Source organism: Corythoichthys intestinalis, chromosome 2, assembly GCF_030265065.1.
Source record: "Corythoichthys intestinalis isolate RoL2023-P3 chromosome 2, ASM3026506v1, whole genome shotgun sequence".
NCBI lineage: Eukaryota > Metazoa > Chordata > Actinopteri > Syngnathiformes > Syngnathidae > Corythoichthys > Corythoichthys intestinalis.
Genome location: NC_080396.1, coordinates 67,524,079 through 67,541,906, shown reverse-complemented (window position 1 = coordinate 67,541,906; position 17,828 = coordinate 67,524,079). Strand labels below are relative to the sequence as shown.

Genomic DNA, 17,828 nt, shown 5'->3' with positions numbered 1-17,828 from the left:
GCTCCTCTCTGTCGTTTTATCTGACAGGCAGGTCTAAACGGCAGATTAAAATACTTAATTTCTCATCATCTGCGCTTTGCCAAATTGTTGTATATAGTCGAATCATCTCAAAATATGCTTCCAATTCACATAATTCTATTTAAGACTTTTTTTTTTCTGCTGTCGCAGGCACTTTAAGGCTTTTATTTTTTGCGGCTCCAGACATTTTTTTTTTTTTTTTTGGTCCAATATGGCTCTTTCAACATTTTGGGTTGCCGGCCCCTGACCTATAGGATAATTTGCTGTTCGGCTATTGTACATAAACATGGCAAACATATTTTTTTTATATTGCAATAGGTATGCAAACTAAACCTCAACATTTAAATGTGTACAACCATTCGATTCTGAAAGAAGGAAGAGTTTTTCTAAGAAATTGTTTATTTGTTGTGCTGCAATCCTCAACATAGAATTGACAATGGCAGAGATGAGACAGAGTCTGGAGCAGGAGCGAGAAAGGCTTGTAGCAGAGGTAAAAAAGCAGATGGATTTGGAAAAGCAGCAAGCTGTGGATGAGACAAAGAAAAAACAGTGGTGCGCCAACTGCAGGAAAGAGGCCATCTTCTACTGTTGTTGGAATACCAGTTACTGTGATTACCCATGCCAGCAAGCCCACTGGCCAGAACACATGAAATCCTGCACACAGTCAGGTAAATTAGCCTGTCACACTGTTATTAATTGTCATCAAAATAAAATTGCTACCATGTATCATCCAACAGTCACACCAACATATTAACAATGCATGTATCATTCTATTGCTATGATGTTTTTTTGTTTGTCTTACAGCTTCAGCGTCACAACAGGAACCAGAGGTGGAGCCCAATCCAGACACTTCAAGCAAACCAACAGGCAATTCCCCAGTCTCACAAACTTTGACTGCCCCAACAGGCGCAGCGGCCTCCTCTTCTTCCTCATCCATTTCAGACAAAGGCAGCTCTCCCACATTTATTGAGAAAAGCAAAGACAGTGCTGGGGTTACTGTGACTTGACTGTCTCTCTAGATTGTGTGGCATGTATTCCAAGGCGTCTGTGGACTTTGCCGTGTCACACTTTGAGCTTCAATGCCTTCTGTGTGACGTTTCACTTTTTGGTTTCCTTTCTCAAATGCTTGGAGGAAATTTTCATGGATTTTGCAGATTCATCACCTGAAAAAATGTGGTCTTGATAAAACAAGAGTGAGGTTTCTACGTTTCCAAACTGTAAATTAGTTTTTGCTTTTACCACTTAATTTCTTGGCTGAACAAGATTATAACTAACTGAAGAATATTTGTTACACTAACATGTTTCACTGCTGCTCTTCAAATGAGTAATCATCATACCATGCGAGATGCTGAAACAGCAATGAGTAATTGATGCATTTTTTTGCGTCTTTTTTCCAATCGTGTCCTTTTTGTGTCAGAGGTCTTTTTTTTTTTATCCAATATTGTAAAGGCCTACATTAAAGAAAAACTATGAAAAATATCTTAAACAGTTAAGTGTAAAAAGTTTTTGTAAGAAGATACAATACATATACAATATTTATTATGTTTATAATGTTTTGATTAAATCATATTATTTGTGTATAATTGGCCCAAAATTACTCATGTATGTCAGTACTGGGTGAAGTCTTACACTTTTCCAAAGTTGATGTAAATTCTGGTAAGACTGTTTAAAAGTGCGTATACTTGAATAGAAAGTACGTTTTGACTGGTTATGATTACACGAGCATGTCTAATTTCAGTTTGTCTTGTTCATGTTTACACGTTATAAATACAGTAAATTGACTCAAGAAAACAATAAACATGTTTTCAATATTTTGTTTCTCTTTGGTTAGCAAATTTCCATTCCGCCCCACCCCCCCTTCACGTAAACGGTACGAAACGGAACAGGAAGTAAGCACCCGGAACTCTCGTTCTCGCGATACTCTTGAAAGTAGACCAAGGCAAAGAAAATGGAAGGTCCTCACAAGATAGTTCCAGTGTTAGATGGAAAATAATCCACTTTTGTCGGAGGTATGCGTTCAGACTTCCTCGTGGCATCCATGCAAAACATCACACAGCCGTTAAAGGTTAGATTTGTCTTGATATAATTAGCAGGGAATCGTAATTGATAACATCGACCATCGTGTAGCTGTTAGCCTAACTAGCTCTACGCTATGGCGTCTGCTCTAATCGTCTGACCAACTGCTCCTTTTGTCGAATTTCGATACATATGGCCCAACGGCGCTCTTCTTCCTTTATAAATTCGCCTGAATATTGAGTTTGATATTGTAACGGTAATCTTGTATCTACCGTTTTGTTGATCGAATATCTTGACGGTTCGGGGGAAGAAGCTTGAAGGTAATATTTCCTATGTTGTCACTTCCAAAGTGAACGTAGTTCCCAATCAAGTGGACAACTAGGAATCCACAAATGCGGCCTACAGACATATGTTACTGCAGACATTTTAGGAGTGGGTCCCCAATATTAAGAAACTGCAAACGCAATTATGTTTTTACGATGGAACATGACCATTACTACAGTAATCGATCATTTTGAGCACGCATTGTCTTTGCTTGGATAATGTGTCAGTAGTTTTAGTTAAAGCTGACAAGAGCTCATAATTGTATTTTATCAACATTTTGATTCTATTCGAATATAAGTTGGGGTAATATTTCTTTTTAATCACGTGTGTTCTCATGAATGTTATTGCATTATTTTCAGGGGTCAGTCAGCAATGGTGACATCAAGACAACTTTGTTTCACCCTTAATCTGAAAGGATTTTTTGAGCTCTTGTTTCGTCTTTAATCCAAAATCTTAGGGTAAAGAAACAGTCCAGTTGTCTTGAGTTAACTGTGACTGAGACTCCACACAAATAATCCAAACACATATATTTAGCGTACAGTGAAGATGATTTCCCACTCACTTTCAAAGATGGAAAATTGAATACGGGAGTCTGATATAACTTTGTAACTGCGCCTGTATGGTAAAGTAAAGGCACAGCCAGCCAATGGGATGATAATGAGCCCACCATTATTGGTGTGACTAAATATCGAAATGGTGATATATCGTGATACTTAGCTCCCCAAAAGGTTATCTTGTTACGCTCAGGCCAAGAATCGACATATTGTTTGAAAAGGGTGTCACTGTTTAAAAAAAAAAAAATAAAAATTAACAAATTGCGACCAAAATCTTCCACCATAATATTGTCTCCGTTAATTCTATGGCTGCCATTGACGGCGGCTAAGACTGGGAAGGGCGATTGAACATTCATTTATTTGAAACCAGAGTATTCACAGTCACTCTTTCCAATTTTCGGGGCGTTTACAGATCGCTTTCTGTTCATTTTAGGGCATTTACAGGTCACTTCCTGTTGAGTTTGAGTCGCTGCATATTCTTCTGGGTCATTTCCCGTTCCGTAACCCAAAACCAACAGTGAGTGACCCATAAAATGCCCCAAAACCAACCGGAAGTGACCCTGAAAGGCCCCAAAATCAACAGGAAGTGACAAAAAATCAACAGGAAGTGACTGAAAATCAACAGGTAATGACCTGAAAAGGGCCAAAATTACCTTGTTGCCCGGCATTGGCTGCCACTGCCATAGAAGTAGAAGGGGACTGTTTGAAGAGGGAGGGTTCATTCGCTGCCACCCTCCCAGTTCAAATTGATTGGACATATACTAGTGATAAACTTAGAACAGAATGATGGAGATAGCTTGTTTTTTTTCTGTTTATCATTATTTGTAGACTATCCCAGAATGATTTCCTGACCAATGCATCAATAATCGTTGTGTCGCCACATCGTGAGAACATGGTTATCGTGAGCTTTGTATCGCAAATCGTATCGTATCGTGACGTACCAAGAGGTTCCCACCACTACACTACACCATGTGTAATCAACAATATACAGTGATCCCTCGCTACTTCGCGCTTCAAACTTTGCGCCCTCAGTCCATCGCAGATTTTTTTTCAGTTGAAAAAAAAACAAATAGTTGATCTGTCCCGAGCCGATCGCGTAGTCTCACTCTTGCTCCCTCCCTCTCCCTGCTCTTTGTTCGTCAGGCACTGCACTTGAGTTGCATATTAAAGTTAACAACGTTGACAGATGTTTGTGTTTGATCTTGCCAGAGTCACAGACTTTAAAAGCGCCGCATGCGTCAATCATCTTTTAACTTATTAAACAGTTGCTGTGGCAACTCATTGTGTGTGTGAGGAGCATTTGAGTAGACTCACTATGGAGCATTTAATAAAGCCGAACATTTTCCTACTTTTTTATTTTTGTTTAAAAATAATTCTGTGGGACAGTAGCATGTTTAAAACTTTCATAATTATTACATTTGAAGTGCTTAAAAACCTTTATTTAAAAAAAAAAAAAAATATATATATATATATATATATATATATATATTTATAGCATAAAACACTCAAGTGACTTGAAGTCACGTTCTGAGAACCCCAATTTGGCCAAATTTCAAAATTGTCCTATATCCATGATTGATACATCATTGGAAAGCTTAAAATATCAATTTTCTAAGAGAAGAAACATTTTGAACGGGAGGGCATATTAAAAAAAAAATTTAACCCTAACTCGAGGTGAGAGCATTAGGGGGCATAGTGAAAGACACCATGATTTTAAAGAGATATTATCGCGTACCTACCTTGTTTCGATCCAAAGACTCGTAGCATGTCTCCCCAAGTGTCAAGACAGAGCTGTGAATGGCCACAGCCGGACTTTTTGGGGATTTTATGGGTAAACACGGTATTATAACAAGGGTCGCAATGCGGGAATCGGAGACATCAAGGTGTGGTTGAGATTTTTTTTTCAAATATTTACCCTTTTAAATGTTTTTTTTTTTTTCTTCCAAATTTTCTTTTTTGGGATCGATTATTTATCATCTAAAATATCGGGGAAAATGCGACAGTAACAACCAAAAAAAAAAACAATTACCGGTAAGCGATAGTTATGAGGTAGATATCGGTGACCTATTTAGACACTATTTTTTTCCATTATGATGTAATATGTTTAAAAGTTTAGAATATGTGAGTGAATAATTTTAATAAAGTTAGACAGCAGTTTATTTTAAAGACTGGTGCAAGAGCAGAAACTGCTTTTTCGACCTTGTCTGTGATTTCCACCATATATTTTTTTTTGTAATTAAACTTTGGGGGGGGGGAGTAAAAAAACAAAACAAAAAAACAAGTCTTATATGTATCTCTACAATACTAAATCAGAATAAATACATTGAACACACTCACACACTCAAAAAAAAAAAATTTATATATATATATATATGTATAAAATATTTTCACTCATCGTGGCGGGTTCTGGTTACCGCAAAAAACGAGGGATCACTGTACTGTTTAAATATATGCACTGTACACATACCACACAAGACGGGCCCCACCAGTAGCTAATATAGTCATGTCCAAATGGCACAAGGACTGCCTAGGCTGGTCTGCAAGTCTCATGATCCAGTCAAACATTGCCGTGTCAAACGAAAGCCTTTGCCACGCCATACAAGACACACATTGGCTCCCAGCTTCAGGTATTCATTGTGATCAATAATAGGCAAGAAATCCGGGTTGCCTCATTTGAAGGGATAATTTTCTCCGCTTTTACCTTCAACCACTACTAGTCAAGAAAATAACAACTGTAGGTCATAAACAACATTTTTAACAACATTCATTTTTTTCCTCTGAAGTTTCATAATCATTGCCTTGATAGGGTTTGGCACGTCAAAGTTCTCTGCGGAAAAAATGGCTGTCAAAAGATGCATGCATGATTAGGCATTTATATTATTATTTATATTATGTATTTTCATAATGTACAACAAATATGAGTCCAGATGTGTCCAAATGGAATTACAAATCCTAATTGTTTTTGAGGGAATTGGGAAATCTAAAAACTTAGGGTGCAAGGTCTTGTGATTGCAACTGTAATATCTACGACTACGAATTAATTCCATTGGGTATGAGTAGAAAAAGGATGAGAGGACGTCATGTAGGCCACCAGCAGGTCACAGGCATGCAGAACACCAAGATGGCGGACAACGGCTGTGAGGACAACACAGATTTTGAAGGCGGAGGCTCAGTTGAATTACGTGTGTATAAACAATATTTATTTTGTAAAACATTTTCATTTTAAATAACATATTTACCTTTGGACTTTAGTTTGTAGTCTGACATATTGGTCCTCTGCATGTGTGTGAGGTGGGGATTGTGTTTTCAGAACTTGCCTATGACCAGCCGTTGGTCTCTTGTTTTTGACTCGTACCTATTTTTTCACAAATGAGACTACAGAGCAACGTGTTTTGAACTCTCAAAGGTGTGGATGATTTCGTTTCCAGACTGAACTTACATAAGTGTGACTTTTTATCTTGGTTGCTCACTTTAGTAAAACCTGTATGAGCTTTAGCAAGCTTTGTGACACTGGACAGAAAATGATGGGGAACCAGCATGAGTAACAAGATTTTGAAAAAGTCCTTCATAGCAGCATTTCTGAAGCCCATTTTTTTGTATACATCTTTTTATCTGAGCTTTCAAATACATGGACATGATTAAATAATTCTCAGCCACATCAAAAATAACAAATCGATTAGTCTTTTTCATGGCACATTTGGTATAAGTGGGGAAAAAAGAAAAAAATAATGATTAAAAAAATTAATACAAAGGATAGGTTGATAACAACACTTAGTTTTTGCCATAATTCCAAGGGAAGAATGTAGTTATGTTTGGCTGTATTATGAACAAGTTCTCATCTATTTTACATGAACCACACACACACAAACAAAAACAAGATAATAATAGTAATGAAAGTATTAAAAAAAAAAAAAAAAAAATTCAAAGAAAACAAAAGGCACAATTCAAGCATCCTGTAGCACAATAGATAGGCATGAATGCTATGATAAGCAAAACTCAAAATGAAATTAAAAGGGGAGCGGGTGGGGCAGGGCATCTGGTTGCTATTCTGTGGGGATTATTCATCCATCCAGGTAGTCTCTGAAGGGCTTCCAGGTTTTGTGAAAGATATTTTCCCTACCAGAAAGTGAGAATCTTATCTTTTCTAACTTTAAGTGAGTAAGAACCTCTTTGAGCCAACTATTGTATGACGGAGAAAGTGCATGTTTCCACTTAAGCAAAATAAGAAGTCTCGCTAGGAGGGTCGTGAAAGCGATTAAATGGCGTGTTGGCGCGAATAGAGCAGGTGATAGGGGAGGGCAGCCAAAAAGTGCTATGCATGGATCGTTCGCCAGGTTTTGTGCCAGACACGTTTTCCAGAGTATCAAAAATCTGGCGCCAAAAGCCGATCTTTTACGGAGTACTAAATAGACCTGCCAGAATAAAAAATGTATGATTTATGGAATAAATAAAAGTGAAAATAAAAACTAGAAAAATAAAATTTAAACATTACAAATAGGACTGCAACTATCGAATATTTTAGTAATCGAGTAATTGACTGAAAATTCTATCGAGTAATCGGATAAAACATTTTTTATTAGGTAAAGAGCAATTATACATATAGATGCGAAAACAAGACATTTCATGTAATATTGAACCATTTTCAGTCAATCAATGTCTTTATTTTCGATGTACATTGTTGAAAACAGCCAACAATTGCATCTCAAATGTGACAAAAAAAAATTGACTAATTCGCTGCTTTCACTCCAAAAACTTTTAGATCTTATAAAAAAAAAAAAAAATTCTTACCTAAAAATGTCATTACACTTGATAACACACAAGACTTAAAAGTTAGGTGTTTTTCCTTCGTGTTTCAATTGAATTTCCACTTGTGTCAAGCTATAAGTTGTAGTTAAGTTTTAAGTTAGTCTAAACTGTAAGTCCTGATAGGATTTTGAGTTTTTGCAGTGTTCAAAATAAATGCTGTGCTGTATTGGAGTACATTAGGCACCAGTGCTACTTGGTGTTTTATCCAGCAATGACTACTGAGCTAAAATTGACAGTTAGCATTATTATGTTTTTATTTTACACCCTAATCACTCTACTGCGCTGTTTTTACAGATTAAATAAAGCCTCTATGCATCGACCGTGGTCATAATGAATAAAAACCTAGCCCTCCGTAGGGATAACATTACGTGAGCGAGTGAAAGTAACGTTAATCTTATTTATGAGCGCCGAGAAGTGTACTGCTTTAAGATGGCGGCTGTTTTATCAACGGAGCCGAGTCGGTCATTTCGCATCTAGTTCTACGTTCATGTGATATATATGACACACATCAGACGCTACTTGCTAGGATGCTACCACCGTGGCAACATGCGGGCGTAGTTTTTAGCAAAGTCGGCGCAGTTTGTAATGGCTGTCGGCTGCAGTGAGGTTTTTTTTGTTTTTTTTTTAAATTGGTTCTTCCTCTACGCACATGACGTCAGCCTGTTTTCCCACATTAAAAGTAGTCCAGGCAAAACGTGATGCTTAGAGCTGGCAAAATTAAACGATTCCTCGAGGTGAATAAAATTACTCGGATCAGTTTTTAAACTCGAGTTGCTCGAGTATTCGTTTCAGCTCTAATTACAAATATTGATATACAGTTGTGGTCAAAAGTTTACATACACTTGTGAAGAACATAATGTCATGGCTCTCTTGAGTTTCCAGTTATTTCTACAACTCTGATTTTTCTCTGATAGAGTGATTGGAAAAGATACTCATTTGTCACAAAAACATTCATGAAGTTTGGTTCTTTTATGACTTTATTATGGGTGAACAGAAAAAAGTGATCAAATCTGCTGGGTCAAAAATATACATTTAGCAGCGCTAATATTTGGTAACATGTCCCTTGGCCATTTTCACTTCAATTAGGCGTTTTTGGTAGCCATCCACAAGCTTCTGGCAAGCTTCTGATTGAATCTTTGACCACTCCTCTTGACAGAATTGGTGCAGTTCAGTAAAATTTGATGGCTTTCTGACATGGACTTGTTTCTTCAGCATTGTCCACAAGTTTTCAATGGCGTTTAAGTCAGGACTTTGGGGATTGCCATTCGAAAACCTTAATTCTAGCCTGATTTAGCCATTCCATTACCACTTTTGATGTGTGTTTGGGGTCATTGTCCTGTTGGAACACCCAACTGCGCCCAAGACCCAATCTTCGGGCTGATGACGTTAGGTTATCTTGAAGAATTTGAAGGTAATCCTCCTTCTTCATTATCCCATTTACTCTCTGTAAAGCACCAGTTCCATTGGTAGCAAAACAGCCCCACAGCATACTACTACCACCACCGTGCTTGACGGTAGGCATGGTGTACTTGGGGTTAAAGGCCTCACCTTTTCTCCTCCAAACATATTGCTGGGCATTGTGGCCAAACAGCTCGATTTTTGTTTCGTCTGACCACAGAACTTTCCTCCAGAAGGTCTTATCTTTGTCCATGTGATCAGCAGCAAACTTCAGTCGAGCCTGAAGGTGCCGCTTTTGGAGCAAGGGCTTCCTTCTTGCACGGCAGCCTCTCAGTCCATGGAGATGCAAAACACGCTTGACTGTGGACACTGACACCTGTATTTCAGCAGCTTCTAATTCTTGGCAGATCTGCTTTTTGGTGATTCTCGGTTGAATCTTCACCCTCCTGACCAATTTTCTCTCAGCAGCAGGTGATAGCTTGCGTTTTCTTCCTGATCGTGGCAGTGACAAAACAGTGCCATGCACTTTATACTGCTCTTGGGACCTGCAGCTGCTTTGAAATGGCTCCAAGTGACTTTCCTGACTTGAACGTTCAAGTCAATGATTCACTTTTTCAGATCCATGTATGTATATTTTTGACCCAGCAGATTTGATCACCTTTTATGTTAACCCATAATAAAGTCATAAAAGAACCAAACTTCATGAATGTTTTTTGTGACAAAGAAGTATCTGTTCCAATCACTCTATCGGAGAAAAATCAGAGTTGTATAAATAACTGGAAACTCAAAAGAGCCATGACATTATGTTCTTCACAAGTGTATGTAAACGTTTGACCACAACTGTAAATACATAAAGAAAAATGAACAAAAATTAAACTAAATGTGGAAATAGAAAAATATATGCTATAGAATCCTGTGTCGTACCATGAGAAAGTTAAGTCTCCTAACCTCTAAGATTGGCAAACAGTAGATGAAGTTCTTTGTTTGCATGTTAAATGTTCTTGTTTCATCTTACGGTGATGAAATTTGATGGTTACAAAAAGCTACGTCATCAGTAGTGATGACACTCGATATGGCTATTTTTGGAGTACTGGATTTGGTCACAGATTAGATCCAATCCAGTAGTCGCATGTTTTCAGTACCAACGTGCAAACCACTTGGCAAATCTATCCGCAGAATGAGTTAGACCACTACTTTTTAAAAACTAAGACCGTAACGGAGTATTGTGTAATATTCTGCGGAGGTACTAGCAGAGCTTAGTTATATTAAAAAATATATATTTTTTGCATTATTTTTCACTGGTCTAAAATAAAGGTATCGGAATCGGCAAAACTTATTTTGAAAAAAATCGAGTCCAAAGTTAAAAAGACCTGCATTGGGACATCCCTAGTCATTACCTTTGTGTGCTGAAGTGGTACACTAGCTGCTGCATTCAGACATAGCATGTCTGGTCATGTTCCAGACTTGAGACTGGCAGCCGAAAAAGTTCCGGCTAATGTTTGTATTAGCAGAGCCACCAAATTGTGTTTACACATCGTACACACCGGGTAAATACAGGTACGTTAACAGACTTCATTGTATGTCTTAAAGGAGCTTGAGTTTCTCACTCTCCAAGGGGACATGGCAATAATAAATGAAAAGGTCTCAATAATTTTTGTTACACTTGTGGTCAAACCCCTGCGGCCTCGCAAAATATAACTGCACGCTCATTTGTTATAGTAACACTGCATACGAAATATGATGCTCTTCTTCAGCCAATGGTGGAGCAAATCAATGTTGGGCTGGGGGCCCGGTCATATTCCTGGCCCCCTAAACCCAAATAAAAAAGATCATCATAACATCATTTCACTACATACACATGCCCACAACAGTGGGACTAACAAGCTTCAGCACCACGGAGATCAAAATGCCATTTTGAAGTCCATCAAATTGACATTAAGAATAATGAACCAAGAGAACAAGAATAATACTAGGCTACAAGGTAATTTTCTGGCTCTACCTTGGAGCAGCTCGCACCTGCAGAGTTGTTGACACCACAACTATACGGCCGAGAAGAAAAGGTCTGTTTTTTTTTTCTTTTTCTTTAAGCTAGCCTAGCGTGGCTGGGCCAAATCAATAACAACTGTCAATAGTTTACAACTTAATTCACACACTGGGCTTGATTTTCATATGCCATCAAAATCTAGGCCCGTGCATACGATGGCCAGAGGAGCGTGTGGTATACCAGGTTCGGTAATTAGTAAAAATGTCATTTTCTTTTACTAAAGTGTCACTTGTCGCGTGTCTGCTAAATCACCAGCGGTGTGGTGGTATGCCAATGTTATAATGACGCAGACTTCTTTACCAAATTCCAAACTTGTGTGGCGTTGTCTTCGCTGTCACAATAATACATTGCTTCGTGACGGAAAATTAAGGGGGTAAAGTAATGTTTGACGGTTCCTACCTGGAGATCTGTGTTGTCAAAGACGTTGGCGTGTTCATCTCCCTGAGCATGAACAAAATGTTTAGTTTTGGCAATATGCCGTTTTAATTTTTCTCATTTTACCCTTTATTTTTAATTTGACGCTCCACTTCTATAATTGTATGAGTTCATGCTACTTTTTCCAATGAACTGGTCCAACACTGGTGACGTTTTTTTTTTTTTTAATCTGTCACCTGACTGATGACGTTGGTATCTTGCAGTCAACGGTTAGTACACGGATGACAAAGTCATGGAAACGCCTCAAAAAATCAACTAATGTAATATGGTGTGGGTTCGCCTTTTGTGGCAAATACAACCTCAATTCTCAGAGGTATTTATTCGTACAACTTGTGGATTATTTCCAAAGGAATTTTAAGCCATTCTTCAGTTAGAATACCCGCTAACTCTTTTAGAGACGATGGCAGATAATATTGACGTTTTACGGTAATTGAATCTCTAAAACTTACCATAAATGCTCTGTAATGCTAAGGTCTGGGGATTAATGCCGGTCATACGAGAAGCGCAACTTCATTCGAATGTTCCTCATGTCATGATTTAACAATTGTGTTCAATGATGCCAAAATGTTAGTTTTTTTCCATTATTTTGTTCATCCCCAGTATATTGCCAAGGCTCCACAATTACTTTTGGCATTGTTGCACTGGTGCACCTAACTTTTTTTCCTAAGGTGCAACAGCACAAAATGTAGGTGCACTCACATTATTCATTGCATCACCTTTAACACCATAATTTAATAACTCTCCATAACATTTGTATAATTCATATCAGTGAGTCCACTCAAATTCACTCACGCTTTGCTGCTCACACTGCCAAGAACAGCCTCTCGACAACGAAGATTGACTAAACGGTTATTAACGCATTTGTGCCTTTGATTGTAGATCTACCGAGCCTTCACCCGCCAGATCAAAACTTCAAACCTGTCAATCATTGTAAACTTTAAGTAGCAAACGCCAACTGCACTGGTGACCGAGAGAAGCAGCAGGAGTGGGAGTGAGAGGGTGTATGAGCATGAAGCAGAAAAACATGAATATATTTTCTTATTTAAAAACCCAATCCATTTCACACAATTCAGATCCTTTGAAAAATGGAGTGATTGGTCCGATTTCCAATTATGTGATTGGATCGGGACATTCCTAGTATAAACCAATTCCAGTGATGTCGTTAATATTTTTAGAATAATGATAGAGTTGTAGAATAGTAGGTAAAGAATCATCCAAAATAACCGGAACAAAGTGTTAACATTTTTGCTTAAAAGTGTGACTGCACCTCTTGATGTATACGTTTCTGTCGGTGGCTTAGAACCTTTTTCATATTCATACCCATTATTTATTTGACATTTGAGTCACAGACTACCATGTGATTATTCATCTCAAAAGGAAATACATAAGTGAGGCTTTACACACCGGTAGGTTTCTAGCAAGGGCGTACGTTTGGTCTCGACATTGGTAGGGACGATATGACAGCATAACTTGCATGTACACTTTTTGCTGGGGATGGGTAATTAATAAGACCAAACAGATTTGGTAAACGTGGGTCATGGCTACATTTCTCTCGAATATAAACCTAATTGATAGGGTCAATGATCTGTGCAAAATAAATATGTATTGACTCATACTAACTTTCATGTGTATTGGTTCAGGTGATACACCATTCGAATCAAACCCTTGTATTCAAAAACTACTAAAACATTTTGAAAACCTACCAGAATAAATGTCTGGATTTAACTTGGCCTATACATGGAACTACATGTTGTCCCCGGGTTACAAACGAGTTCTGTTCCTTCACTGGCGACGTAACCCAAATTTCCACATAAGGCAGAATTTACCCTTTAAGTACCCCTAAATGACCCCTAAATCTCAAAATAACTATCCGAAAACATGTATTATACGTCATTGTACCGTCCTCGCCAAGACGTTGGGAAGTCCTAGCTCGACAGCAATTTAAGCTCAGAAACAACGATGTCAGACGTCCGTGTGGGTTGCTGCCTCTTTTTCAGCTGCTCGTGACATACAGTGGGGCAAATAAGTATTTAGTCAACCACATATTGTGCAAGCTCTCCTACTTGAAAAGGTTAGAGAAGCCTGTAATTGTCAACATGGATAAACCTCAACCATGAGAGACAGAATGTGGGAAAAAACACAAAATCACATTGTTTGATTTTTAAAGAATTTATTTCCAAATTATGTTTCAAAATGGAAAATAAGTATTTGGTCACCTACAAACAAGCAACATTTCTGGCTGTCAAAGAGGTCTAACTTCTTTTAACGAGGTGTAATGAGGCTCCACTCATTACCTGTATTAATGGCACCTGTTTTAACTCATTATCGGTATAAAAGACACCTGTCCACAACCTCAGTCAGTCACACTCCAAACTCCACTATGGCCAAGACCAAAGAGCTGTCGAAGGACACCAGAGACAAAATTGTAGACCTGCACCAGGCTGGGAAGACTGAAACTGCAATAGGTAAAACGCTTGGTGTAAAGAAATCAACTGTGGGAGCAATTATTAGAAAATGGAAGACATACAAGACCACTGATAGTATCCCTCGATCTGGGGCTCCATGCAAGATCTCACCCCGTGGCGTCAAAATGATAACAAGAACGGTGAGCAAAAATCCCAGAACCACACTGGGGGACCTAGTGAATGACCTACAGAAAGCTGGGACCACAGTAACAAAGGCTACTATCAGTAACACAATGCGCCGCCAGTGACTCAAATCCTGCACTGCCAGACGTGTCCCCCTGCTGAAGAAAGTACACATCCAGGCCCGTCTGCGGTTCGCTAGAGAGCATTTGAATGATCCAGAAGAGGACTGGGAGAATGTGTTATGGTCAGATGAAACCAATATAGAACATTTTGGTAGAAACACAGGTTCTCGTGTTTGGAGGAGAAAGAATACTGAATTGCATCCGAAGAACAACATATCCTCTGTGAAGGGAATGGAGGTGGAAACATCATGCTTTGGGGCTGTTTTTCTGCAAGGGACCAGGACGACTAATCTGTGTAAAGGAAAGAATGAATGGGGCCATGTATCGAGAGATTTTGAGTGAAAATTTCCTTCGATCAGCAAGGGCATTGTAGATGAGACGTGGCTAGGTCTTTCAGCATGGCAATGATCCCAAACACACAGCCAGGGCAACAAAGGAGTGGCTTTGTAAGAAGCATTTCAAGGTCCTGGAGTGACCTAGCCAGTCTCCAGATCTCAACCCCATAGAAAGTCTGTGGAGGGAGTTGAAACTAGGGCTGTCCGAATTTTCTCCCGATTAGTCAGCCGACTATTTTTATGATTAGTCGACTAATCTTCTAATTCTTAATTTTTTTATTTTTTTTTAAAAACTAATTTAGCAATGAAATTTTTGTTGACGCTTATCAATTCACAAAAACCTTTTGGAACACTTAAATTCTTTATTGAAGCACAAATAAGCAGATGAATAACAATAATAAATCACAAATAAACAATGACTTCAAATGCTGATAGAATTAACTTGTGCAAAAGAATGGAATGTAAACAGATTCAGAACACTGACTTCTCCTTTCCAACATGATTCAAAACAATTCTTAAAAAAATACCTAGCATTAATATTATAGTATACTGTTGTACTATATATAATAGTATTATAATAATTATTCATTGCCAATCAGACTTTTCATAAAGTGTGTCATTTTAAAGGTATTCTTAGTGTAGAATCTGAAGTATGTGGGATTAACTCCAGAAATCGTTATTTATATGACGAACATGACATGCTTTTATTTTGAAATGCTCACCGGAAGTACGTTCGCTAAACCGCTAATTTAAGCTTTACACTCCGCAAAAAAGCACTTTTTGTGATTGCATGTGGTGTCAGTAATAGATTTTTTTCCTTTTGCAAATGCAGTTAACCAGCGATTTTTCATGTTTGACGTGTCACCTTTTAACTGCAAGTTTTGGAGAAGGCTGCCTGTTTTATAGCCGGCTAAAGTAGGTCGTCTTTTTTTCCCATTCACCTCAGTGTAGCAATGCTAACGTGTATAGTGTTTAATATAGATGTGTTTTCTTATTTTGTATGTCTGAACTTTAATTCTACAGTGTGTTGATGAAAGAAAAGAACTGGAGTCTCATATGCCATCAGCACGCACGCACAAATGGAGACACGCGCGCGCAGCGATAAAACGCAGCCGTGAAAATGACCGCCCTCATTTTTATTTACCATGCGATAAATGGACTCATTGCATTTCGCGACAGGCTTAGCATCTTTAATAATACATGTCATTAGTTAGTTAGATGGACTTACAATCTCCTATCGTTATCATTCACGGCCGACGTGCAGCCAAGCTTGGCATTGAAGAGACAGAACACAACAGTGTACCCTCCTTTGTTTCTTTAAAAATAAGTCAATGTTTTGGACTCTCTGGTGCGCTTTTTTTTTTGGCTTTGTGCCGCTTTCCCCGCTTGCATACCAAGCGTCCGACATTCTGAACTTTCCACGCATATATTTTTTTTAAACCTTCATTAACAGTCGACGGGATGTTGTGCTCGTCGACGGATTTATGTCATTGATGACGTCGACTATGTCGACTAGTCGGGACAGCTCTAGTTGAAACTCCGTGTTGCCCAACGACAGCCCCAAAACATTACTGCTCTAAAGTAGATCTGCATGGAGCAATGGGTCAAAATACCAGCAACAGTGTGTGAAAAGCTTGTGAAGAGTTACAGAAAACGTTTGGCCTCCGTTATTGCCAACAAAGGGTACATAACAAAGTATTGAGATGAACTTTTGGTTTTGACCAAATACTCATTTTCCACCATGATTTGCAAATAAATTCTTTAAAAATCAAACAATGTTTGTTTTTTTCTGTCTCATGGTTGAGGTTTACCCAAGTTGACAATTACAGGCCTCTCTAATTTCAAGTCGGAGAACTTGCAGAATTAGTGGTTGACTAAATACTTATTTGCCCCACTGTATATGCCCCACTGTATACAATAAAATTAAGTCAGTTTAATCTTCAATCACAGTAGTTCAAATATGCATTTAAGACTAGCTGCTGATACAGCAATAACAATCCACACAAATGATTAGCATGTATCAGTTAGCGTCCGCACATCATGAAAAACAATCACACAAACTTGCCCCAAGTATTTGGCCACAATCGAAAACCCACAATAAACAGTTTAAAAGGCGTTGCCACTGCGGATGCTTTACAAGCAACAATGTGTGCGCAGGCTTGAAATAGTAATGTTTCCCCTCTTTCACTCGGCTGTGTGACTTCTTCGTGGGAGCAAATGCTCTCTTCCTCGTGTGTGCGCTCTTATTCAGGTGTGCAAATACATTCTTCTTATTGTGCACATATTACTTCATACATATCACTATTACTTTCGTGTGGAAGTATTACATGCTTTGTGCTTTTTGCGCCAACATAAAAGCATGCACTCCAAAACAAAAGTCAACATTATTTAAAAAGAAAAAAAAAAACGACTGGTGACAAAATGCCGTGTGAGGCGTCGTAAAGATGAAATACGTAAGTCGGGCATGTCGTAACCTGGGGGTACCTGTACATGTGAGCCTGCATTGTCATTCACCACAAGAGTAATACATTGCTTTATTTGGATGTTGTCTCTTTCATCTTCTCCCTTATTTTCATCTCTAAAGTGCATCAGTGGGTTGAGCAATTATGGAAGAAAACTAAATCGAGGTTAATTCAACTTTTTACCTTGAATATAATACATTTTTGACTATCTCAGAAAATGTATGCATAGGCTGCAAATACAAATATTTTAAATAATGTAGAAAATAAATGAATACATTTAAATCAATAATAAATGCAGTAATAGGTATTTGGTTTCAAGTAAAGTCACAACATGTTCTAGCCTTCTTTCCTTCTAAACCAGGTTGTTTACAAGAAGAAAGCAGCAGCATGTGTTTTTTGACTGTCAACAGTTTCCAGTGAAACACAGACTGGGACCTCTCTCCCTAAGCAGCTTCTTGCTTACATTTTTCTGGTTCTGTAGTTTCCAGCAGAGTTTATTAAATTTCTCACAGTTTAATTGATGTTACCAGTAGAAAACACATACAGGAGGACACTTCTCTCGAAGCAGTTTCCAACTCAAGTTTTGCAGGTTAGCAATTCCCACAGTTTAATGTTATGCTCTGATGCAGGTGGGACTTCCAGCAGCAAAATAAATGGTGTGTTCCCCATCTCTATAACATTGACATCTTTTTACATTACTTATAGTGGCTGCTGCTGGCTGAAAAA

General features: G+C 38.3%; 2 protein-coding genes across 4 annotated transcripts in view; both read left to right on the top strand.

The window, feature by feature from the left end:
- The window catches only part of LOC130909824 (MYND-type zinc finger-containing chromatin reader ZMYND8-like), a 49,472-nt gene extending 47,667 nt beyond the window's left edge, over positions 1-1,805 (top strand). For both annotated transcript variants that reach the window (XM_057826732.1, XM_057826724.1), the window contains exons 22-23: positions 447-686; positions 823-1,805. In XM_057826732.1, the coding sequence (XP_057682715.1) occupies positions 447-686; positions 823-1,025 (443 nt within the window). In that variant the 3' untranslated portion in view covers positions 1,026-1,805. The remainder of the gene's footprint in view (positions 1-446; positions 687-822) is intronic.
- Positions 1,806-1,907: 102 nt separating this feature from the next.
- The window catches only part of LOC130909820 (uncharacterized), an 82,248-nt gene continuing 66,327 nt past the window's right edge, over positions 1,908-17,828 (top strand). The window contains exon 1 of one of the 2 annotated variants that reach the window (XM_057826698.1): positions 1,908-2,027. The gene's annotated coding sequence lies outside the window, so the exon portion shown is untranslated. Of the gene's footprint in view, positions 2,084-17,828 lie in introns of both variants that reach the window. The other variant, XM_057826709.1, reaches the window with a different exon arrangement.